At 49.3% G+C, this 25,552-nt stretch overlaps 1 protein-coding gene across 1 annotated transcript in view; it reads right to left on the reverse strand.

Moving 5' to 3' along the window:
- Positions 1–25,552, reverse strand: part of jazf1b (JAZF zinc finger 1b) — a 340,149-nt gene that overhangs the window by 11,104 nt on the left and 303,493 nt on the right. The window contains exon 4 of the mRNA XM_038797271.1: positions 10,872–11,041. Within this exon, the coding sequence (XP_038653199.1) occupies positions 10,872–11,041 (170 nt within the window). The remainder of the gene's footprint in view (positions 1–10,871; positions 11,042–25,552) is intronic.

Below are 25,552 nucleotides of genomic sequence, written 5' to 3' on the forward strand. Positions count from 1 at the left end.
TAATCATATGCAACCTCCCTATTGAACACCCCAGTAGTTCTGGTCAACATCCATGCCGCTAAATGGGAGGTTATTTATGAAAGCCCGTCTTCTCAATCTTGCCCCTCGCCTGAGGTGTGGTGATCCTCAAGTTAAATCACCATCAGTCAGCTCTCTTCCTCAAAGGGGAAAGCAACCTATGGTCATCTGGGACTATGATGACTTTACCTTTATCTAATTGGATGATATGAATTTCATCAACTCTTCGTTATCTTCTGTCTCCAACCTCGACACACAGCATCTTATTTTAGAATGCAACCTGAACTGCATTCAGGACCAAAATTGGTTTGCTCAAAATCCCCCATCGGGGCTTCCTTCATGGCTTCAGATGGGAGGGGTAGACCCCTGGCATTTTTTACATTTGAATGACAGGGATTTCTCCTTTTTTTCACTCATGTTCACCATGAGTGTTCTCGCATTGAAATTTTCATTCTGGATAGGGCCCTCCTCCCTATGATAGTGACAGCTGAGTACTCAGCCATTGTAATCTCTGACCACGCCCCACACTTTGTTAATCTGTTGCTGGAGTTCAGCCCCACCCAACATCTACCCTGGAGGTTGGATACTACTTTGATTGGATTGGATTGGATTGGATTTGTTTATTGTCACGTGTACCGAGGTACAGTGAAAAGTATTTTTCTGCAAGCAGCTCAACAGATCATTAGAAAAGGGAATTAAACAAAATTCAAGAAAATACATGAGAATACATAATAGGGCAACACAAGATATACAATGTAACTACATAAGCATTGGCATCGGTTGAAGCATACAGGGTGTAGTGTTAATGAGGTCAGTCAATAAGAGGGTCATTTAGGAGTCTGGTGACAGTGGGGAAGAAGCTGTTTTTGAGTCTGTTCATGCGTGTTCTCAGACTTCTGAATCTCCTGCCCGATGGAAGAAGTTGGAAAAGTGAGTAAGCCGGGTGGGAGGGATCCTTGATTATGCTGCCCGCTTTCCCCTAGCAGCGGGAGGTGTAGATGGAATCAATGGATGGGAGGCAGGTTTGTGTGATGGACTGGGCGGTATTCACGACTCTCTGAAGTTCCTTGCGGTCCTGGGCCGAGCAGTTGCCATACCAGGCTGTGATGCAGCCCGATAGGATGCTTTCTATGGTGCATCTGTAAAAGTTGGTAAGGGTTAACGTGGACATGCCGAATTTCCTTAAGTTTCCTGAGGAAGTATAGGCGCTGTTGTGCTTTCTTGGTGATAGCGTCGACGTGAGTGGACCAGGATAGATTTTTGGTGATGTGCACCCCTAGGAATTTGAAACTGCTAACCATCTCCACCTCGGCTCCGTTGATGCTGACAGGGGTGTGTACAGTACTTTGCTTCCTGAAGTCGATGACCAGCTCTTTAGTTTTGCTGGCATTGAGGGAGAGATTGTTGTCGTTACACCACTCCACTAGGTTCTCTATCTCCCTCCTGTATTCGGACTCGTTGTTATTCGAGATCCGGCCCACTATGCTCGTATCGTCAGCAAACTTGTAGATGGAGTTGGAACCAAGTTTTGCCACGCAGTCGTTTGTGTACAGGGAGTAGAGTAGGGGGCTAAGTATTGCGGGGCACCGGTATTGAGGACTATTGTGGAGGAGGTGTTGGTGTTCATTCTTACTGACTGTGGTCTGCTGGTCAGAAAGTCAAAGATCCAGTTGCAGAGTGGAGAGCCAAGTCCTAGGTTTTGGAGCTTTGATATGAGCTTGGCTGGGATTATGGTGTTGAAGGCGGAGCTGTAGTCAATAAATAGGAGTCTGATGTAGGAGTCCTTGTTTTCGAGATGCTCTAGGGATGAGTGTAGGGCCAGGGAAATGGCGTCTGATGTGGACCGGTTGCGACGGTATGCAAATTGAAGTGGGTCAAGGCGTTCCGGGAGTATGGAGGTGATGCGCTTCATGATCAGCCTCTCGAAGCACTTCATTACAACTGACGTCAGGGCCACCGGGCGGTAGTCATTGAGGCATGTTGCCTGGTTCTTCTTTGGTACCGGTATGATGGTGGTCTTCTTGAAGCAGGTGGGGACCTCGGAGTGGAGTAGGGATAGGTTAAAGATGTCTGTGAATACCTCTGCCAGTTGGTATGCGCAGGCTCTGAGTGCACGACCAGGGATCCCATCTGGGCCCATCGCCTTCCGTGGGTGCACTTTCAGGAAGGCCGATCTGACTTCGGAAACTGTGATGGTGGGTATGGGTGAATTATGGGCTGCTGGGGCACTCGACAGCGGATTGTTGGTTACCTGCTCAAACCGAGCATAGAATGCATTAAGTTCATCGGGGAGGGGTGCACTGCTGCCAGAGATACTGCTCGGCTTCGCTTTGTAGCCCGTTATGTTGTTTAGTCCTTGCCACAACCGCCGAGAGTCTGTCTGTGACTCTAGATTAGTTTGATATTCTCTCTTGGCATCTCGGATGGCTTTGCGGAGGTCGTACCTGGATTTCTTGTATAGGACAGGGTCGTCTGCCTTGAACGCCTCAGATCTGTCCTTCAGTAGGGAGTCAATCACGCAGTTGAGCCATGGTTTCCGGTTGGGGAACGTACGTACTGCTTTCTTTGGCACACAGTCGTCACACTTTGATAGCTGATAAAAAATTTTGCGAGTGCCTGTCCACCTCTATTGCAGACTGCATTAAATTAAATAGGTCCAACTCCATCTCGCCTTCCACATGTGGGAGGCTGTTAAGGGCTGTGCTCGGGGGGGGGGGGGGGGGGGGGGGGGGGGTGAATTATTTCTTATAGCCTCATGTGCTAAAGATGAAGAAATTAGAACAACAGAGGCTGGTGGACTCCATTATGGAGGTAAATCACCAGTACTCACTCGATCCCACACTGGAATTATATGCAAGCAAACAAAAGTTGCATCCCAGTTTGAGCTACTGACCACCAATAAGGCCATTCTTCTGCTGCAGCTCTCCAGGGGTACTTGCTACGAATATGGAGAGAAAGCCAGTGGTCTTTTAGCACACCGACATAAACACCAATCAGTTTCCCATGAGATCCCCAGATACTCAACCCGGGTGGCAACCTCGTTTCCACCCCTCTCCAGGTCAATGTGGCTTTTACATCCTCCTACCGTGACCTGTATAAATTTGAGCTCCTGCAGAAAAGTCGATCATGACTGATTTTCTGGACGGCGTGCCCATCCCATCTTTCGAAACAGTCAAGAGTTCGGAGTTGAACTCCCCGATATGCCGCAACGAGATTTTAAAATGCATTGGTCTCATGCAGGCCGGTAGGCCACTGGCCCAGATGGCTTTCCGATAAAGTTCGATAAGAAATTCTTGGAATAACGTACTCCTTTGCTGTGAGATATGTTCAATGGCTCTCCATCCCGTGGTTCATAGCCTCCATCCCTTACTCAAGCCTCTATTTCCTTGCTCCTTAAGAAAGATAAGGACCCGACTAAATGTGGTTCATACTGACCCATTTCGCTCTTAAACACAGATGTTAAGCTGCTCTCGAAGGTTGGATTGGAACCTTGCCTTCCAAGCATAATTTCAGAGGGCCAAACAGGCTTTGTAAAGGGCTGTCGGTTATCGGCTAATATAGGTCGCCTTTTCGATGCCACACTTTCACCCTCTCCTGCACCTGAGCCAGAGGTGATAATATCTCACGATGCAGAGAAAGCATCTGACAGAGTTAATGGGACTATTTGTTTGAGAGATTCTTGGAAGATTTGGATCTGGCCAGAAATTTGTCTCATGGATCCGTTTGTTATACAATGCTCCCACTGTCAGCATTCACACGAATACGCTATATTCAGACTACTTCTCCTTAAAAGGGGCACTTGGCAGGGCTACCCACCCTCTCCACTTTTATTTGCCCTGGCAATCAGGCCTCTCTCTTTGGCCTTGAGCGCTTCCAATCAATGCAGGGGTATTAATCGGGACGGGGTGGAATGGACGGCACGGTGGCATGGTGGTGAGCACTGCTGCTTCACAGCTCCAGAGACCCAGGTTCAATTCCGGCCTCGAGTGACTGCCTGTGTGGAGTTTGCACAGTTCTCCCCGTGTCTGCATGGGTTTCCTCCGGATGCTCCGGCTTCCTCCCACAGTCCAAAGATGTGTAGGTTAGGTGGATTGGCCAGTTAAATTGCCCTTAGTGTCCAAAAAAGGTTAGGTAGGGATACGGGGATAGGGTGGAGGTGTGGGCTTAAGTCGGGCGCTCTTTCCAGGGGCCGGTGCAGGCTCTATGGGCCGAATGGCCTCTTTCTGCACTGTAAATTCTATGATTCTAAGACAGCAAAACAAAGAACAACCCTCTATCCCTCACCAGTCACCCGCACCCCCCCCCCCCCCCACACCCCATGTCCCATCCATATCAATATATGCTCTTCCACCCCCACTCATACCCTCCAAGCCAAGCTATGCCCCTCTACCACTCCCATGGCCTCACATCTTCCATGCCAATCTTTGACACCTCTATGCCTATTAACCCACTGTATAATCAGTCCAGAGCCAATGAACCTTAAAGTACCAATAGGAATAGAGGAACCCTTTTGTAACTATAGGGTGGCACAGTGGCAGCACTGCTGCCTCACAGCGCCAGGCACATGGGTTCGATTCACACCTTGGGTGACTGTCTATGTGGCGTTTGCAAGTTTGGTTATGAGGTTATGGGTATAGGGTGGGGTGGACGGGGTAATGGATATGTGTTGAGTGCTCTTTTAAAGGGTCGATGTAGCCTTGATGGGCCGAATGGCCTCCTTCTGCACTGTAGGGATTCTATGATATGTGAAAAACATTTTAAAAAGTTCTCCATAATTTTCTACTTCCTCAAACAAATCTCCCTTCACTACAGCCCTATAAAAATGTCAATCATCCACACACTTTAAGTATCAATTGCAAATGTTTGGAATTATCTTATAGAACTCCTACAGTGCATAAGGAGGCCACTCAGCCCATGGAGTCTACACCGACCCATAATCCCACCTAACCAGCACAACTTTGTACAATAAGGAGCAATTTAGCCAATTGCCGAATCAGCACGTTTTCTCCCTGAGGAGAAAAACACTACACCCTCACCCAAGACCAGAATTGAACTTTGATCCTTGGCATTGTGAGGCAGCAGTGCCAACCACTGTGCCACCGTGTCAACTCTGCCCAGCAACATGTGCAATTGACAGAATAGATTAGAGAGCAAGACCTGTCAATCAAATAATGTATTCCTTGGGACACAGGCGTTTCAGAGCAATGGATGTCTAAGCTCTCAGTCAAGAATGCATAGTGAGGCTTGACTGAGAGCCCAGAAATCCACTAGATTGTTAAAACAGCTGCATCCAAAATAAACCTATTCTTCCGTCAATTGCACAATGCTTATTTACACAAGATAAAGAAGTTTCAATTATTTGCAATTTCGGCAATCGATACTTTAAATGGTCTGGATGATTGACACTTTTATAGGACTAGACTATTGTGAAAGGTGTTTTTTTAAGGTAGCAGAAAGTTATGAATGAATAGTGTACAGTGGTGAATAAGCATGTAAGTGGCACAGTTTGGAATGGAGGATATGAGAGGCGACTGGGAGAGGGCGGAAGGGCACAGCTTGACATGGAGGATATGAGCAGCCATGAGAAGGCTGGGTAGAGGGGCAGAGCTTGGCATTTCAAAAGGTCCCCTCATTCAGACTACGGTTCATGACACTTTTGAGATGATGTGAACCACAGGTCCTTTAGTAGTTGGTTTGTTTTGTGAGGGCCACGAAGAATCCAGCTTAGTTTTCAGGATACAAAGAAATAACATTTATTTACAATAACATATATATATATATATATATATAACAGCAGCAACAACTTCGCTTGCTGCTCACTCCTCTCTCTCTGGTTCCAAACTGGCCAGCTCTATTTATGCAGGGAGCCTGCTAATGATTTCTCCGCCCCCCTCATTGGTGAAGCTCATACTCCCACAGGATTGTGGGATTGTCATTAGTCCCTAGCCAATGGTAAGCAGGCAGGTTATAACATCCCTCCCCCACAAAGTCCAAGGAATCTACCGAAGACCCTGGCGAAGGAGGGCGTCGGATTCGTTTTGCCGCAGGCCGGACACCATTTGCACGAGGCGCTGGATCGGGTGGTGTGAAACGAGATGGAGACCGGCGCTTCCGTGATGAACGGTGTAACGGTTGTACATCCACGGCCCATGGGCCCGAGGATTCCCCCTCTGAGGTGTCTTGTGTCTCCATCTCTGAGTCAGAGTCTGCTGCCTCTGTCATCTTGGTGTCTTTATCTCCACGCGGTTCTGTCACGACCTGCGCAGGCTTTGAGTGAGGCACCAGAGGAAGAGTGTGAGGAATACTTTCCATTGTGTCTGGTCTCTGCGGCTGTAGAAATGAGCTCCTGGGGCAGGGAATCTTTGGCAGGGATAGTCTTCTGGACCGAACATGGTCTACATGTTTGCGCTGGAGACGCCCCTGGGCTTGTACCTGGTAAGAGATAGGGCCCGTTTGGCGAAGGATTACGCCAGGGACCCACTGGGCACCACCAACAAAATTCCGAACGAACACTGGGTCACCGGACGTAAACTGCCGAATTGGCCGATGCCGAGAAAAACCATGTCCCTGCCGTTCTTGTGTGCGGCGTACTTTTGCGCCAATGTCTGGGAAAACCATGATAAGGCGGGTGCGAAGTCTCCGGCCCATTAGGAGTTCTGCGGGAGCTACCCCAGTCACTGCATGGAAGGTGTTCCTATATGAAAACAAAAACCGAGCCAGTCTAGTGTCCATCGACCCGGAAGACTGCTTCTTTAGGCCTCGTTTGAATGTCTGCACTGCGCGCTCCGCCAACCCATTTGAAGCCGGGAGGTAAGGGGCGGTGCGGATATGGCGAATGCCGTTCATCTTCATGAACCTCGCAAACTCCTCACTTGTGAACGGAGTGCCATTGTCCGTGACCAGCACCTTGGGGAGGCCATGCGTACTGAAAGACAAACGCATCTTCTCGATTGTTGCGCAGGACGTTGTGCCTCCCATCTTATGCACCTCTAGCCATTTAGGCTGGGCGTCGATTAATAGCAGGAACATGGATCCTTGAAAAGGGCCGGCGAAATCCGCATGCAAGCGCGCCCAAGGCCGCCCTGGCCATTCCCAGTGATGTAGGGGCGCAGCCGGCGGAAGCTTCTGATGCTCCTGGAAAATGGAGCAGTTTTGGGCCACCTTGTCAATGTCGGTGTCGAGGCCTGGCCACCAGACATAACTCCGGGCCAACATTTTCATTTTGGTCACACCTGGATGCCCATTGTGCAAGTCTCTTAGTATCAGTTCCTGTCCTTTTTCCGGGACAATCACACGTGTCCCCCACAAAAGGATGCCGTCTTCCACGCTGAATTTGGACAGCTTGGAGGAAAATGCCCGCAACTCACCTGGGAGCTGTCTATACTGCCCACCATACAGGACTATGTGCCGAACCTTTGACAGGACTGGCTCCGTCTGGGTCCACTCACGGATCTGTGATGCCGCGACAGGCAAGGTGTCCATAAAGTTTAGGGTTGCAACCACCTCACCGGTCGTGGGGGTCGACATGGGGCCGGTCGATAAAGGCAATCGGCTCAGTGCGTCGGCATTCCCTATCTGGGTTCCTGGTTTGTGCTCCAGAGAATACTCGTATGTAGCGAGCAACAAAGCCCAGCGCTGTACCCGTGCGGAAGCAATGGGGGGTATTGGCTTATCCTCTCTGAAAAGTCACAGCAGAGGCTTATGATCAGTCACGATAGTGAAGTGGCGGCCATATACGTACTGGTGGAAACGTTTCACTGCAAAGACCACTGCCAGGCCCTCCTTCTCGATCTGCACGTATTTCTTTTCCGCTGCAGTCAATGTGCAGTAGGCGAAAGCTATCGGCCGCTCGGCCCCGTTCTCCATCTTGAGGGACAGGACGGCCTCAAGACCATACGGGGATTCATCACATGTGACGAGCAAAAGCTTTCCAGGATCATAGTGGGTTAGTAACCCAGATGACGACAATTGCTGTTTTACCCGCCGGAAAGCGGTTTCTTGCGGCTGACCCCAAACCCAGGTGTGATTCTTCTTTAGCAGAAGGTGCAACGGGGCCAGCGTAGTTGCCAGATTGGGGAGGAACTTTCCGTAATAGTTTACGAGGCCGAGAAACGAACGAAGATGCGAAGTGTCAGTCGGGGCGGGGGCCTGTTGAATCGCGTGCACCTTTTCTGCTATGGGGTGCAAACCTTCGCGGTCCACCCGATAACCCAGGTAAACAACTTCCTTCACCTGAAAAACGCATTTTGTGCAACGTAAACGGACTCCAGCCTCTGAAAAGCGTCTAAGGACAGCCTCCAAATTTTCCAAATGTTCCTGCTCCGACATCCCTGTGATTAAAACGTCATCTAAGTAGACAGCAACACGCGGTAAACCTCTCAAAATGCCCTCCATAACATGTTGAAAAATAGCGCAAGCAGAGGATACTCCAAAGGGCAAACGTGTATATTCATACAGGCCCCTGTGTGTATTAATCGTTACATATGGCCGGGAGGCAGGGTCCAGCTCCAACTGCAGGTAGGCGTGACTCATATCTAATTTTGTGAACGAGAGTCCGCCTGCAAGCTTCGCGTAGAGATCCTCTGTGCGAGGCATTGGGTATCGGTCGAGTCGGGAAGCCGTATTCACTGTAAGTTTATAGTCGCCGCACAAGCGAACTGTGACATCTGGCTTCATTACAGGTACAATTGGTGCTGCCCAGTCAGCAAAACGGACGGATAATACCCAAAGTCTCCAAACGAGTGAGCTCCCTTTCTATCTTCTCGAGCAAGACGTAAGGCACCGGGCGCGCCCGGCGTGGCTCCTGGTTCGACTTGGATACGGGCTACAGCCCCTTTTATTATCCTCAAACCGGGCTGGAATACATCTGGGTATCGTCCCAGCTCCTCACTCAACCCTCCAGAAACTGTTTGGAGGATGTGCTGCCACTGCAACTGCAAATGGCGCAACCAGTCCTGACCCAACAGGCTGGGCCCATGGCCGCGCACCATGATAAGTGGGAAACACCTCTCCTGGTGTCCATAAACAACAGGGGTCATCATAGTTCCTGCAATGTCCACTGGTTCCCCCGTATAGGTGGCCAACCTGGCCTGTGTGTCGGTTAATGCAAGGGTCTGTATACACTGCTTGATGCGGTCGAATGTCCTCTGGGCGATCACGAAGACCGCTGCGCCAGTGTCCAACTCCATCTCAAGCGGGTGACCATTGACCCTACTGTCACTTTAATGGGGGCCAAACGGGGAGCTGCCACACAATGCAGCTGCAGGCAGTCATCCTCCGTCTCCATGTGCTCGGGAGTAGTCGCCGCAGATTCATCCAAATGAAAGGTACGGCCGCTGGGCTGGCCCCAGTTTCGGTCGGAACGCCGGCGCCTCTGGCGCCCCCAGGACCGGCATCCGCGACGGGGTCGGTGCCTACAAGTCTGACACGGACATGGCCCCTCATCCATTGGTTCTGGAGAAGGCTCCCTTCGGGGAGGAATGTCTGACGGCCACTGGCGTCGATCCGGACGTCGCCTCGCCCAAGGTACCGCAGGGGTGCGGGGGGGGGATCTTTCGGACGGAAGAGGTTGCGCCCCAAGGCATGCACCTCCATTCCCTGTAGCTCCTGCACTCCTCGTTCTGCGCTCTCTCGTGACAATACTATTTGAATGGCCTGTTGAAAAGTCAATGTTGGCTCGGCTAACAACTTTCTCTGGGTGGCCGCATTGTTAACACCGCAAACCAAACGGTCACGTAACATTTCTGACAAGGTCTCACCATAGTCACAGTACTCCGCAATCCTGCGTAGCCTGGATAGAAAGTCGGCAAGGGATTCTCCTGGGGTCCTCTTAGCGGTATTAAACCGGTAACGTTGGACTATCGCGGATGGGGTTGGGTTAAAATGTTGCCCCACTAAGTTCACAAGTTCATCAAACTTTTTGGTGTCCGGCACAGCTGGGTACGTAAAGCTCCTAATCACCCCATATGTATGCGGGCCGCAGGCGGTGAGCAATATGACCACCTGGCGCTCGTTTTCGGTGATGTTGTTTGCCCGGAAACAGTAACGCGTCCTTTGTGCGCACTGGTTCCAGCTTTCCAGCACAGGATCAAAAACATCCAAACATCCATACAGAGGCATGGTGTAATAGAAAACAACTTCCAACCTGTATCCAACAAAAATCCAGGGAGGTGGCTTCAGCAGTGTAGACAGCTATTCACTTTAACCCTCGTCGCCAGTTTTGTGAGGGCCACGAAGAATCCAGCACAAGTTTTCAGGATACAAAGAAATAACATTTATTTACAATAACATATATATATATATAACAGCAGCAGCAACTTCCCTTGCTGCCCACTCCTCTCTCTCTCTGGTTCCAAACTGGCCAGCTCTATTTATGCAGGGAGTCTGCTAATGATTTCTCCGCCCCCCTCATTGGGGAAGCTCATACTCCCACAGGATTGTGGGATTGTCATTAGTCCCCAGCCAATGGCAAGCAGGCAGGTTATAACAGTTTGACTCCATGAAAATTGTGGACTAGGACATGTTTATCCCTCCAATGGAGCCAGCTAGGTCGGGAGTGCAGGATCTGGACTTCTTAACAAGCACTAGTGGAAATTGGGGCTGTCCAGAACCTTGGAATCAGGTCCGGCCACCATTTTAAACATCCACGGAGTCTCCCTGACTCCATGGAAATCCAGCCCATTGTTGTTGCAATTTAACCTGGTGACGTAGACCTTTAATGGTGCTAATAAATCTATCAGAAAAAAGCAAGACATTGTCCCTTGGGATATGATATCCAGTAAATTGATATTATATAACTGAAATTCAATTATAGTTCAACAGATTATTTATCTATTTAATGTCATCCAGTGTACCTTATATCTCTTTTTACATCCAGGAACAGGACAGGCAAAAGGCTTTTCTTCTCCTCCATTCATGCACATGGAACTCAGAATAGCTTCTGAACTAATTGCACTTTCTGTGGTCCAAGATTCATCACTGTCTGATTCTTCATAGTCTACCTCTTCTTCGTCATATTCACTACCTGAAAGAGAAAGAGATGGGGGGGACATGTTTAAAAACAAAAAGGAAATCAAGTTATTTAATAAAAAGACATTTTGATTTCACCATAAGTCATAAAACATAGAGGTCCCAAAAGTTTAGTCTTTCTTGTGAACTGCTGCTGCAAAATTAGTCAGCAGTCAGTTGGAATGAGACCCAGTTACATTAGTTTCTGATACTCTGCTGAAGCCTCCACGCAGTTGAGTTGAGCTTCTGCCTTCACCACTGATGTAAGGAGAACTGGGGCTGGAAACTTTGTGCATTGCGAGTCTCATTTCCAGGTCATCTTGGGATAGTAATGTATCAGCCAACACACAGCTTGCGTTAGGGATAGAAACTTAGGGATTACATTAGGGATAGAAAGAACAGATCTAAACGAGACTCTGCAGTCCACCCAAAAACAAATGCTCCTCAATCATTCACACCTTGAAATAGATATCCAATTCTGTTCTAAATTTCCTTACACTGTCTGCCTCCATTACTTTCCTGTACAATCTTTTCTCAATGTTTAACACCCCGACCATAAAGTAATTGGCCCTAAGCTGCCTGTGCATCTTCCTTCTTCCAACCCTGAGCAAACTCTCCATGGTTTTAAAGTTTATGGCAATCAGGAACCTATTATCAGGATTTATTTAAATATTTACTTAAAAGACTCGAATGTTTATACAATATCAGCGTCTTCTCCTCTCCAGTTAATACCAGGCTCATCAACTTCCCCATAAAAACTAGCTACGTTTGGATGACCTTTCCCAATGTCTGGGATGATTGCTACAAGTGGCATCCAAAATTGTACTCAGGATTTCAAGTGCTGGAGCAATAGCAATCTGTATCGACTCAATATCACCTGGATTTGTGTTGTATTATTAATCGTACACATTGACAAATGGATTATGGGAAGTGCAATTTGCCATATTTTTCAGTCTCTTTCACTCGTGGGACAACTGTGGAAAGCTGTATCAGCTCAAATCCCTGCCGTCAGATAGAGGACCTCGCCTCTTGTTTTTAATTCTTTCATTGGATATGGGCATTGCTGACAAGGTCAGCATTTATAGCCCATCCTTAATTCATAGAATCAGAGAACCTACAGTGCAGAAGGAGGCCACCCGGCCCATCAAGGCTGCACCGGCCCCTGGAAAGAGCACCCCACCCAAGCCCAAGCCTCCACCCCATCCTGTAACCCCACTTAATTGCCCTTGAGAAAGAGGTGGTGAACTACCTGCTTGAACTTCTGCAATTCATGTGATGTAGGCACACCCAGAGTGATGGCAGAGAGAGAATTCCAGAAATTTGACTGAACAACATTAACGGAATGGCAATATGATTCCAAGTCAGGATGATGTGAGATCTGGAGGGGAATTTTCAGTTAGTAGTACTTCCAATGTGTTTGCTTCCCTTCTAGATGGTAGACTGTGGGTTTGGAAGTGCTGTTCAAAGTGCTTTGATTAATTCCTGCAGTGTATCCTGTACAAGGTAAACACTGCTGCCACTGTGAGCTAGTGGTAAGGCGAATGTTGAAGGGAGTGTATGGAGTACTTATCAAGCAGGTTGCTTTGACCTGGATGGTACTGAGGTTCTCGGGTTGCACTCATTCAGGCAAATGGAGGGGCTTTCCAACATTCTCCTGACTTGTGCCTTGCAGATGGTGGACGCGCGCTGGGGAATCAGGGATGAGTCACCGTGGAATTCCTAACCTCTTAGCTTCTCTTGTAGCCAGGGTATTTATGTGGGACGTACTGAAAATTTCTGATCAATAGTAACCTCACAATGTTGATTCAGCAATGTCAGTTGTAAGATGTCAAGGGGAAACGGTTAGATTCTGTCTTTTTATAGTGGTCAGTGCCTGGCACTTATGTGACCGGAATGTTAGTTGCCAGTTGGCAGCCCAAGCCCGAATGTAGTCTAGGTCTTGCTGTATGCCGGTAGAGACTACTTCATTATCAGAGCAATTACAAATGGGATTGATCATTGGGTGCAATTATCTGTAAACATCTCAACTTCCCATCTTATGAAGGATGGAAGATCAATGATGAAGTAGATAACTTAGTTGGGCCTAGGATATTACCCTGATGAACACCTGCACCCATGTCCTGGGGCTGAGATGATTGGGCTCCAACAACTCTACCATTTTCCTTTGCGCTACGTATGACTCCAACCAGGAGAGTTTGCCTGACTTCAGTTTTACTTGGGATCCTTGATGCTACACTCAGTCAAATGCTGCTTCAATGTTTAGGTCAATCACTCACACCTCTCTGAAAATCCGTAGTTGGACCAAGATAATCTGTATCTGAGTGGGCCTTGTAGAACCTAAACTAAGCATTGGTAAGCACAGTAAGAAGTCTTACAACACCAGGTTAAAGTCCAATGGGTTTATTTCAAACACTAGCTTTCGGAGCACTGCTCCTTACTCAGATGAATGAAGAGGTATGTTCCAGAAACATATATATAGACAAAGTCAAAGATGCAAGACAATGCTTAGAATGCGAGCATTTGCAGGTAATTAAGTCTTTACAGATCTAGATATAGAGGTAACCCCAGGTTAAGGAGGTGTGAACTGTCTCTCGCCAGGACAGTTGGTTGGATTTCGCAAGTCCAGGCCAGATGGCGGGGGTGAATATAATGCGACATGAATCCAAGGTCCCGGTTGAGGCCGTACGCATGTGTGCGGAACTTGGCTATAAGTTTCTGCTCGGCGATTTTGCGTTGTCGCGCATCCTGAAGGCTGCCTTGGAGAACGCTTACCCGGAGATCAGAGGCTGAATGCCCTAGACTGCTGAAGTGTTCCCCGACTGGAAGGGAACATTCCTGCCCGGCGATTGTCGCGTGATGTCCGTTCATCCATTGTTGCGGTGTCTGCATGGTCTCCCCAATGTACCACGCTTTGGGACATCCTTTCCTGCAGAGTATGAGATAGACAATGTTGGCCGAGTCGCACGACTATGTACCGCGTACCTGGTGAGTGGTGTTCTCATGTGTAATGGTGGTACCGATGTCGATGATCTGGCACGTCTTGCAGAAATTGCCATGGCGGGGTTGTGTGGTGTCGCGGTCACTGTTCTGAAGGCTGGGTAGTTTGCTGCAAACAATGGTTTGTTTGAGGTTGCACGGTTGTTTGAAGGCAACTAGTGGGGATGACCTTGGCAAGATGTTCATCTTCATCGATGACGTGTTGAAGGCTGCAAAGAAGATGTCGTAGTTTCTCCGCTCCGGGAAAGTACTTTTCGACGAAGGGTACTCTGTCGGTTGGGTTGTTTCCCGTGTTTATCTTCTGAGGAGGTTGGTGCGGTGTTTTGCTGTGGCGCATTGGAACTGTCGATCGATGAGTCGAGCGCCATATCCTGTTCGAACGGGGGCATCTTTTAGCGTCTGTAGATGTCTGTTACGCTCCTCCTCGTCCGAGCAGATCCTGTATATATGGACGGCTTGTCCATAGGGGATGGCTTCTTTAATGTGTTTAGGGTGGAAACTGGAGAAGTGGAGCATTGTGAGGTTATCTATGGGCTTGCGGTAAAGCGAAGTGCTGAGGTGACCGGCCTTGATGGAGATGAGTGTGTCCAAGAATGCAACTGATTTTGGAGAGTAGTCCATGGTGAGACTGATGGTGGGATGGAACTTATTGATGTCATCATGTAGTCGTTTCAGTGATTCTTCGCCCTGGGTCCAAAGGAAAAAAATGCCATTGATGTATCTGGTGCATAATGTTGGTTGAAGGTCCTGTGCGGTGAGGAGGTCTTTTTCAAACTTGTGCATGAAGATGTTGGCATATTGAGCTGCGAATTTGGTCCCCTTGGCTGTTCCGTGCATCTGGATGAAGAACTTGTTGTCGAAGGTGAAGACGTTGTGATCCAGAATGAAGCGGATGAGTTGCAGAATTGCGTCTGGAGATTGGCAGTTGTCGGGTGTTGAGTACTGAGGCTGTTGCAGCAATGCCATCATCATGGGGGATGCTGGTGTAGAGTGCGGAGACGTCCATTGTGACGAGGAATGTTTCTGGTTCAACTGGTCCATGGGTGCTGAGTTTCTGTAGGAAGCCCATCGTGTCGCGACAGAAGCTGGGCGTTCCTAGTACGATGGGTTTCACGATGCCCTCGATGTAGCCAGAGAGGTTCTCACACAGGGTCCCATTGCCTGATACAATAGGACGGCCTGGTGTGTTGGCCGTGTCTATTTTGCATGGCTTGTTCTGAAGTCTTCAGTACCACAGCTGAGCTTTTACTCTAGCTGGTCTGCTCAAGCATTACTTGATATCACGTGGAATTAATCAATTTGATTTTGGCAGGCCTCAAGAATTCAGGAGAAGACCAAGATGCATTGTGTACTTGGCACTTCTAGAATGAAGACGGTTGCAAATGCATCAGCCTTGCCGTTTACACTGACGTGCTGGGCTTTGCCTTCATTCAGTATTGGATGTTTATAGAGTTTTTGGTTACTTTTTAAATTTTCCACTGCAGAATTGTGATCCAATGCGTGAGTTGTGAGATCACTTATTTCTATCGAAAGGATGTGGCTTCTGCTGTTCAGCATGATTGTAGTCTTGTGTTGTAGTTTCACCAATCTCACATTTACTTTTAGGTATGCCTAGTGCTGCATTCTCTCTTACACTGCTCCTTGAACAAGGGTTTCTCCTTTAGCTTGATGGCGATGGAGGAGTGAGGAATACGCTGGGCCACGAGGTTACTTATTCTGGAGGATTACACTTTTGTTGCTGTTGATGGCATGTCATTTTCTTCTTTGGCAGCCATACAGGATGACTTGCTCCACATTGGTTTAATGAGTTCTGAGATTACTGATTCACCAATGCTTTACAGGGTAGGAGGCTATTCAGCCCATCGAGTCTGCACTAGCTCTCTGAAAGAATATTCTACCTAGTCCCATTTCCCTTCTTATCCCGGCAACCTTGCACATTTTTTCTTTTCAGATAGTAATGCAATTATCTTTTGAAGACCACGATCAAACTTGCCTTCCTCACCCTCTCAGGAAGCTTATACCAAAGGTTTTGTCCTGACATCACAATTGTCAATTCATTTGAATGTGTGTCCTCTAGTTCTGGGCAACAATTTTTCACTATTTATCCATATCTATCCTTCAGGTTCCTGAATACCTGTCACAATTCCTTTTGGCCTTCTTTTCGCCAAGGAAAACGGTCCCAACCTCTTCAATCTATCCTTAATAGCTACAGTTCTTTAACCCTGGAATCATTCTTGTAAATGCATAGAAATATACAGAAAATGTAGAAGCAGAAGGAGGCCATTCGGCCCTTTCGAGCCTGCTCTGCAATTCGTTATGATCATGACTGATCATCAAGTTCAAAACCCTGATCCCACCTTCCCCCCATATCCCTTGATCCTTTTAGCTCCAAGAGCTATATCGAATTCCTTCTTGAAATTATACAACGTTTTGGCCTCAACAACTTTCTGTGGCAATGAATTCCACAGATTCACCACTCCCTGGATGAAGAAATTTCTCCTCACCTCAGTTCTAAAAGATTTACCCTTTATCCTCAAACATCGGGAATATTCTTTCCGAATCTACCCTGTTTAATACTGATAGAATTTTCTAAGTTTCGTCTCACTTCTGGCGATGGCGATGTGCTGAGTGGATGAACATCAGGTGGCTCTCCTCCAGACCAGAGCTAAATAGGCACTTTTAGGTGAATTTGCCCGAAAATTCGACGGCAACATTACCTCAATGGGGAGAAGATCAGTATCAAAGTGCCAGCAAATGGGAGTTTGAGGGGTCAAAGGGACGGCAGAAGTGGCGGAAAGGGCCACGAGCAGCAGGCGGATGAGCCGGCGCATCTATGAGGCAAGGGCGCCCCAGCCACCCAAGAGAGAGGGAGACCGAAAACCCGAGCATCAGCCTCCCCCCCCCCCCCCCCCCCCCCCCCCCCCATCACCTGGAGATGGATGGAAGACTTCCCTCATGAAGGAGCTGACCTCCATGAAAGAGGCAATAAGGGTGAAAGTCTTATTGTCCAGGTAGTGGTGACGGAGGCGATGGTCACCGTACAAAAAACAATCGACGGGTTGGGGAAAAAGGTGGAAGCACAAGAAAAAAGAATCTCTGACCTACAGAAAGCCTCGGCAGACCAGAGTGACAGGATCGCCGTCCTGGAAGCAGAAGTTAATAAGGGTGGTGGCGACCCACGGGAACTTAAAAGGTAAAGTCTAGGACCAAGAAAACTGGTCCCGAAAACAGAACATTCGGATTGTGGGCCTGCCAGAAGGTATTGAGGGCAGAGACCTGACGAGCTACGTCGCTCAAGTGTTCGGCAACCTAGTCGAGAGAGACAGCTTTGTCAACCCTTGGAGATCGACAGAGCGCACAGGTCACTCAGGCCGAAACCCAAGGCGGAGGAACAGCCGAGGGCGGTCATCGTGAAGCTGCACGGATACCAGGATCGCGAGAGGATCCTGAGGTGGGCAAGACAGACCAAGGCGAGTAGCTGGGAAGGGCAGAAAATCTGAATTTAGCAAGACATTGGGGCAGACCTGGCAAAGTGCAGGGCCGAATTTAATCAAGCAAAATCACCTGTACAAGAACAGGGAGCGATTCGGAATGCTGCTCCCAGCCAGGCTCTGGGCCACGTACCAGAACAAGGAGCACTATTTTAACATCCTGACAGAGGCAAACAAATTTGTATGGACCAATGGCCTGGATAAGGGACAGAGGAGGCAGCGATGAAGGTGGATCAAAGAAGGATGCTAAAGAGATAGAGACTTATTAGACAAATGAAATGTTTGCGTGGAACTGTGCTGCCTCGTTCTGATCAAAAAGACCAGGTCACAGGGAAGGGCGAGGACAGGGCAACGCATGTGAAGGCGAGATACAAACAGAGAAAGCGTGCAGACAATGGGCGTAGGTTAGGGGCCAGAGGAAGAGGGGGGCCACCACACTAGCAGGGATAGCTAGCACAGTAAGACAAGACAGTGAGGGAGGATGTGGCACACCCCCTGGCAGGGAGGGGGCGTCTGGCTGTGGGGGGAGTGGGGGGGGGGGGGGGGGGGGGTGGGAAGGAACACAAAAGGCACAGGATGGGAAGAGAGGATGGGTTCTCGGATTAATCTTCAACAGGTGAGGAGCAGGATGTGGGAACAAGATGGCGCCGCAAGCAGCCACTTTGGAGGGTCCCTAAACAAAGGGAAACCCCAGAGTGAAGGGACACACCCACGTGGCATACACACAGTTGGTGGCCATGTTGAGTACACCCTGAACAAAGAAAAACTCCGGAGTGCAGGGGCCCGGCCTCATGGCGGGAACGGTCACCCCGGCCATTGTGAACGGCCCCCTAACAAAGGAAAACCCTGGAGTGCAGGGGCGCGTCCACCAGGTAAGTATTGTTAATCCTGCAGGATGGAGGGGCCAAAACCCTCCGATCAGGATTATCACCTGGAATGTCAGGTGATAACGGCCCAGTGAAACGATCCAGAGTCTTCGCCAATTTGAGAAGTTTGAAAGCCGACATAGTCTTCCTGCAGGAGACTCGCCTGAGGGAGAAAGACCGACTATGGGTAAGGAAGGGCTGGGTGGGACACACGTACCTTTCATGAGTAGCCATAGTGACTCGGAAGAGGACAGTGTTTGCAGCTTTAAAGACGGTTACAGATTCAGGAGGACCGTACGTCATGGTCAGGGGTGTCCTGGACAGTGCACCAGTTGTTCTGGTAAATGTGTATGTGCCCCACTGGGACGACACTGATTACATAAAAAATACCATTGAGGAAATCTTTGATATCGACATGCATCGACTGATCATGGAGGGTGACTTCAACTGTGCACAGGACCCACTGACGGGACGATCGAGCCTCAGATGAAAAGGACAGGCATGGTTAGGGAACTGGGTGCATTCATGGAGCAGATGGGGGCAGTGGACCCTTGGAGGTTCTTTCACGCTGATGAGAAGGAATTTTCATTCTTTTCACCGGTGCACAAAGTATATTTATGGATTGACTTGTTTTGCAGTGGGGAAATCGGTGCTTCCAGAACTAGCAAGGACGGAATACTCCGCAATAGTCATCACCGCCCACGCTCCACATTACATGGATGTGAGGTTGGAGACATGCCGTGCCCAACGCCCCACATGGAGGTTGGATACGGACCTTTTGGTCATTGAGGTCTTCTGCCAGAAAACATCGCAGGCCATAGGCGAATACGTTACGAACGACCAGAACAGTGAAGTGTCACCTTCCACTTTCTGGGAGGTACTGAAGGCGGTGATTAGGGGAGAGCTTATAGCCTACAAGGCACGTAGAGATGTGGAAGAGAGGGCTGCTAGGCAACAACTGATCGACTCCATTCTGGAGGTCGACAGAAAGTACTCTGAGGCCCCGACAATAGAGAGGAAAAAGCTACAGATGGACTTTAACCTGGTATCCACCAGGAAGGCAGTGCACCAACTCCACCAGACACAGACTTCTACGAACATCCAGAAAAGGCTAGCCACCTATTGGCTCACCAGCTGAGAAGGCAGGCAGCCACAAGGGAGATAGCGCAGGTAAAGAATAGCAGAGGCGGACTGGTAGCCGAACCAAAAGAGGTCAACCGAATATCTGAGACCTTCTATCAAGGACTGTACACCTCCGAGCCCCCCGATGGGGACGCGGGGATGAAACGATTCCTCGATGGACTGGACATGCCAGTCGTGGGGGACGATAGGCGGTGGGGGGAGCTGGAAGCACCAAGACGATTGAAACAAATCATGGAGAGCAGGCGGGGAAAGCGCCGGGCCCGATGGGTTCCCGCAGACTTGTATAAAAAATCTGCACCAGCCCTGGCCCCACACCTATGGGACACGTTCGCAGATTCACTCGCAAGGGGCACCCTACCTCCAATGCTAACACAGGCCACAATATCGCTGATACCCAAAAAAGACAAAGACCCGACAGAATGCGGATCATATAGACCTATTTTGCTGCTCAATGTAGACGCGAAGATACACGTAAAGGTCGTGGCCAAGAGACTGGAGAACTGCATACCGGAGATAGTCGCAGAGGACCAGACGGGTTTGGCAGGATAGACAGCAGTGCAAACATCAGGCGGCTGTTGAATGCAATAATGACTCCATCCAGGGAGAGAACACCAGAGGTGATCATCTCCCTGGACGCAAAAAAGGCCTTCGAATGAAAGTACCTCATTGAGGTACTGGAGCAGTCTGAGCTAGGGTTAGGGTTCTGAGAGAAACTACTGTACAACGAATCCAAGGTGAGTGTTCGGACCAACACCTCCAGCTCTGAATATTTACAGCTGCACTGAGGCAAAAGGCAGGGTTGTCCACTGTCCCTGCTCTTGGTCGCCCTGGCAATCGAAACCCTGGCAATCGCAGTGCGAGATGCAAAAGGCTGGAAGGAGGCAGAGTACAGAGATTCACGCTATGCGGATGACCTGCTCCTCTACATCTCGGATGGCCTATAGAACGGCCTGAAAGTAATCACGAAGCTCCTGGAACAGTTTGGTGCCTTCCCGGGCTTCAAACTCAATCTGGATCGGGGGCGGCACCCCTGCTGAACCACAACGGGGGAGGGACACAGCTGGAAAGGATGGGGATGGTGAATCCTTGGAGGTTGAGGAACCTGGGAAGGGAGGGAGTACTCCTTCTCGCATGTGTATAGGGTTTACTCGAGGATTGATTTTTTTCATGGTGAGCCGGGTGGTGCTGATGGGGATGACAGGGGTGGAATATGCGGGAGTTGTGATCTTGGATCACATGCTGGACTGCCTGGATGTGAGGCTCAGTTCGGGACAGGTGCAGAGGTTAGATTTGGGACTTCTGGCAGACAAAGCGTTTTGTGGGACGGTGAGAGTGACAATTAGGAATTATGTGGAGCTTAATCAGAATGGGGAGGTGTCTGCAGCCACGTTTTGGGAAGCTTTGATGGCGGTGGTCCGAGGTGAGATCATTTTGTTTAAGGCTCATCGGGACAGGAGGAGGAGCACCAACAGCTATTGGACGATATAGTTGAGGAAAATAGAAGATACTTGGCGGCCCCATGAAGGAGCTGCTGGCAGATAGGAAGAAGTTGTAAGGGCAATATGATAGGTCGATGATGGGCAAGGCAATGGGGCAGCTGTGGAGGGCGAGGGGGTGCAGAATGAGTAAGGGAGGAGGCGAGTCGTATGTTGGCCCACCAGTTGTAGCCTCAGGCAGCGTCTGTACAAACTGTTAACGATGTTGTGTTGAATTGTGTATTTTGTTGATAGTGCATGTTTGGAATAAAATATCTTTAAAAAAAAATCAGTAGTGGGATGAAGAATTCTGGGGAGTGGGCAGGCTGAGATGAGGCTGACAAGAGATAGTACTGAATGGCGGAGCAGGCTCGAATTGAATTGTTTACTCCTGCTCCTAGTTCTTGTGTGTTCCACATTTCCACCCTTCTTTAGCTTTGAAGGAGAGTCGTAAGGACTTGAAACGTTTCTCTCCCCACAGATACTGCCAGACCTTCTGAGACTTTCTAGTATTTTCTGTTTCCATTTCAGGTTTCCAGCATCCACAGATTTTGCTTTTATATTAAGCACAGCAGATTTCCTTCTCCAGAAGGACATTAGTGAACATCTGGAGGAAACACTGCTGGAGATATTTAAAATACAGAAAAAGCAGCTGTATCGCTAGGCTTGTTAATTTTCTGAGGTACCAAGATAAATTCAAAAAATATATTTTTCACTAATGTTATTAATTTCCCTTTTCCTTCTTTGCTAGGTGTTTTATTTTAGCTGGTCACTGCCTCATGATTCTGGAGAGATCATTGTCTCCCATTTTGTCTGTATTAATTGGTAGGTTAATCGCTGCACAATTGTGAACCTTTATGAGTATGACATTTGATCCAGTCAAATGCAAGCAAGGCACACAGACCACAATTTTCATCTCCTGTTTTGGGTGTGAACAGTGCTGTTCTGTGTTCAACATCGGAGTTCAGAGCTTACAGCTGTCAATTTGACTGGGAACTTCAAATCTGCAACACAAGCTCCCACCAGGAAAAGACAGAAACCTCATCACACAATATAAATCGGGTGCGACGACATCAATAGCATCCTGGTACAATTCCCAAACATCACTGGTTGGAGCCTGTGGATGGAATCAACAAAGTCCTCCAAAGTTTAGTTTGAAAGCAGGCAAGCTCCTCTGTGGCCCACAAAAATAATTTGGGTCTCTGCTGCCCCAGGTCACCCACCTTCTGTGATTGCAATCCACCCCCCATAGCTTAACATGCTGACAGCTGTCCAAATCATACCTTGAGGCCCCAATTTGCAGAGCTGCATCAAATTGACTGGTTGGTGCTCCGGAACTTGCCTTCCAAATTTAAATGAGGCAGGGGCCTCTTTGAAATGTATGTCCAGCCAAGGGGCACCCAAAAGTCAAATTTGACCCCAATATATTTCATTAAAAAGAATGAATAAATAATTAATATTAAAGGCCAGCCTGACAATTGGGAAGCATTGTTCCTGTAAAGTTAGGGGACTGATTGTTCAGCTTTCACTGTGTGGGCTGATACTTCAAAAGTACTAGGGAACTTTCAGCTGCTTCAGGACTGACTCCACACTAAGGTGTGCACAATGGCATCACCAAATTAATTAATCAAGTTTCTGTTTTAATATGTTAACATTTACGCGAGACAGGATGGCACGGTGGCGCAGTGGGTAGCACTGCTGCCTCATGCCGCTGAGGGCCCGGGTTCGATCCCGACCCCGGGTCAATGTCTGTGTGGATTTTGCACATTCTCCCCATGTCTGTGTGGGACTCACCCCCACAACCCAAAGATGTGCAGGGTAGGTGGATTGACCATGCTAAATTGTCCCTTGATTGGAATTTTAAAAAAAAACATTTACGTGAGGCTGACTGTAACTCTGACTTTCCCTCGGTGGACAAACTTTTCTGCTTTCTTTTGATGTCCAGATATAATAGGTTCCCAGTGACTGCACTGGGGTCCTTTCCTGTCTCCCTGACGTCAGAACTTCACAACAATAACTTGCACCATTAATGTGGAAAGAAAAAGTCCAAAATTGCTTAACCATGTAAACAGCAAATGCCTGTATACAAATTAAACACATCATGTTCAAATTAATGGAACCAGGCAAGAGACATGGCCAGCTAGTAACAGAACTCATCACACTCCGAGCGGCGGAGATAAATTAAGTCTCCATGCCAACAGTACTTCCCACCTTCCAACTTGCAGGGACGGGTCTGCACTACTGATGTGACCATCAATTCACAAGACACGTGATTTGAAGTGAACAGTGGTTTTAATAATCTTACAACAGAGCCTGCCTGCGACGAGATGAACTGGCAGTAGGCTCACGACTGCAAAGCTTTATATTTCCGGTTAGTGGGAGGAGCCATGGGTGGAGCCCAGTACAAACTTCTCATCTCCCCCTATAGGCAGAGCCGAGCAACGGCTCGTATACAGAGCCCACAAGAACACAATACATATACTGGAACACAGTGTGAATTAGTAGGTTTATAATTCACCACATTCACCCCCTGTAAAAAAATCAAGTCCGGTGGGGGTGATGGGTCTACAAATTAAGCCGGTCCGGCGACCGAGTCGTCCTTTGGGATCGGCGAAGCACCGGGATTGCAGCCTCTTCTGGTGGCTGGGTGGTGGTGGTCGGTGAGGGTACGATGGTGGACTCCAGGGGTGATTCGGTCCGAGCTTCGTACCCGACTGGTTCGACTGCTGACGGGGAGCACCGGAAACCCATAGATGCGGGGACGTGGAGCACGGGCAGTGAACCTGTAGGAGCGGGAGTGCAGGGCGCGGAGGGTTGTGCGGGTGTAGTGAGGGGTACCTCGGCGGTAGTAGTGGAGGGATTGGATCCTGCAGGCACCAGGCCCCGGAGGGAAACAGTGTCCTGACGGCCGTCAGGGTATTCAATGAAAGCGATTTGGGGGTTGGAGTGGAGTAGGAGCACTCTTTCTACGAGTGGGTCAGTTTTGTGTACCCGGACGTGCTTCCAGAGGAGAACCGGGCCTGGTGTCTTCAACCATGCTGGGAGCGAAACCCCCGTGGTAGTGCCCCTAGAAAAACCAAATAGCCGTTCGTGAGGGGTCTGGTTGGTGGCTGTACATAGGAGGGACCTAATAGCATGGAGCGCGTCGGGGAGGACCTCCTGCCATGGGAGATTCCTGGACCGGAGGGTCAGTAGGACGGTCTTCCAGACCGTCGCGTTCTCCCTCTCCACCTGCCCGTTCCCCCGGGGTTGTAGCTGGTAGTCCTGCTCGAGGCAATGCCCTTGTCGAGCAGGTACTGAAGCAGCTCGTCGCTCATAAAGGACGAACCCCTGTTGCTGTGTACGTAGCTGGGGAACCCGAACAGGGTGAAGATACTGTGCAGGGCTCTGACTGAGTGGGAGGTCATATCGGGGCACGGGATGGCAAAGGGGAAGCGGGAGAACTCGTCGATGACGTTCAGGAAGTACACATTCCGATTGGTCGAGGGGAGTGGCCCTTTGAAATTGATGCTCAGGCGTTCAAAGGGCCGGGAGGCCTTTACCAGGTGGGCCCTGTCTGGTCTATAGAAGTGCAGTTTGCACTCCGCACAGATCAGGCAATCCCTGGTGATGGCTTTTACCTCCTTGGTGGAGAAAGGCAGATTTTGGGCTTTGATGTAGTGGGCGAGCCGGGTGACCCCCGGATGGCAGAATCATTGTGGATGACTTTCAGGCGGTCGTCTTGCGCGCTGGCGCACGTGCCGCGGGACAGGTCATCTGGGGGCTCGTTCAGCTTCCCCGGTCGATACATAATATCGTACTTGATGGTGGAGAGTTCGATCCTCCACCGTAGGATCTTATCATTTTTAATTTTGCCCCTTTGTGAGTTGTCAAACATGAAGGCAACCGATCTTTGGTCGGTGATGAGGGTGAACCTCCTACCTGCGAGGTAGTGCCTCCAGTGTCGTATATGTTCCACGATGGCTTGTGCTTCCTTTTCGACTGAGGAGTGTCGAAGTTCCGAAGCAGAGAGGGTTTGGGAGAAAAAGGCGACTGGTCTCCGTGCCTGATTTAGAGTGGCTGCGAGAACGACCTCAGAGGCATCGCTCTCTACCTGAAAGGGGAAGGATTCATCCACCGCCCGCATGGCCGCTTTGGCGATGACCTCCTTGATGCAGGTGAAGGCCTGGCGAGCCTCATCTGACAGAGGAAAGACTGTGGCCTTAAATAGTGGGCGGGCTTTGTCCACATACTGAGGGACCCACTGGGCATAATATGAGAAAAATCCCAGGCACCATTTGAGGGCCCTGGGACAATGAGGGAGAGGGAGTTGCATACGGTCCGGGTCGGGGCCCAGGACCCCGTTTTTCATCACATAGACGAGGATGGCTAGCCTAGTCGTGCGGAAAACGCATTTCTCCGTGTTATACGTGAGGTTGAGTTTCTGGGCAGTCTGGAGAAATCGATGGAGGTTAGCGTCGTGGTTCTGCTGATCATGGCCGCAGATGGTGACGTTGTCCAAGTACGGAAATGTGGTCCGCAGCCCGTACTGGTCCACTATTCGGTCCATTGCTCG

This window comes from Scyliorhinus canicula, chromosome 5, assembly GCF_902713615.1.
Source record: "Scyliorhinus canicula chromosome 5, sScyCan1.1, whole genome shotgun sequence".
Taxonomy (NCBI): Eukaryota; Metazoa; Chordata; class Chondrichthyes; order Carcharhiniformes; family Scyliorhinidae; genus Scyliorhinus; species Scyliorhinus canicula.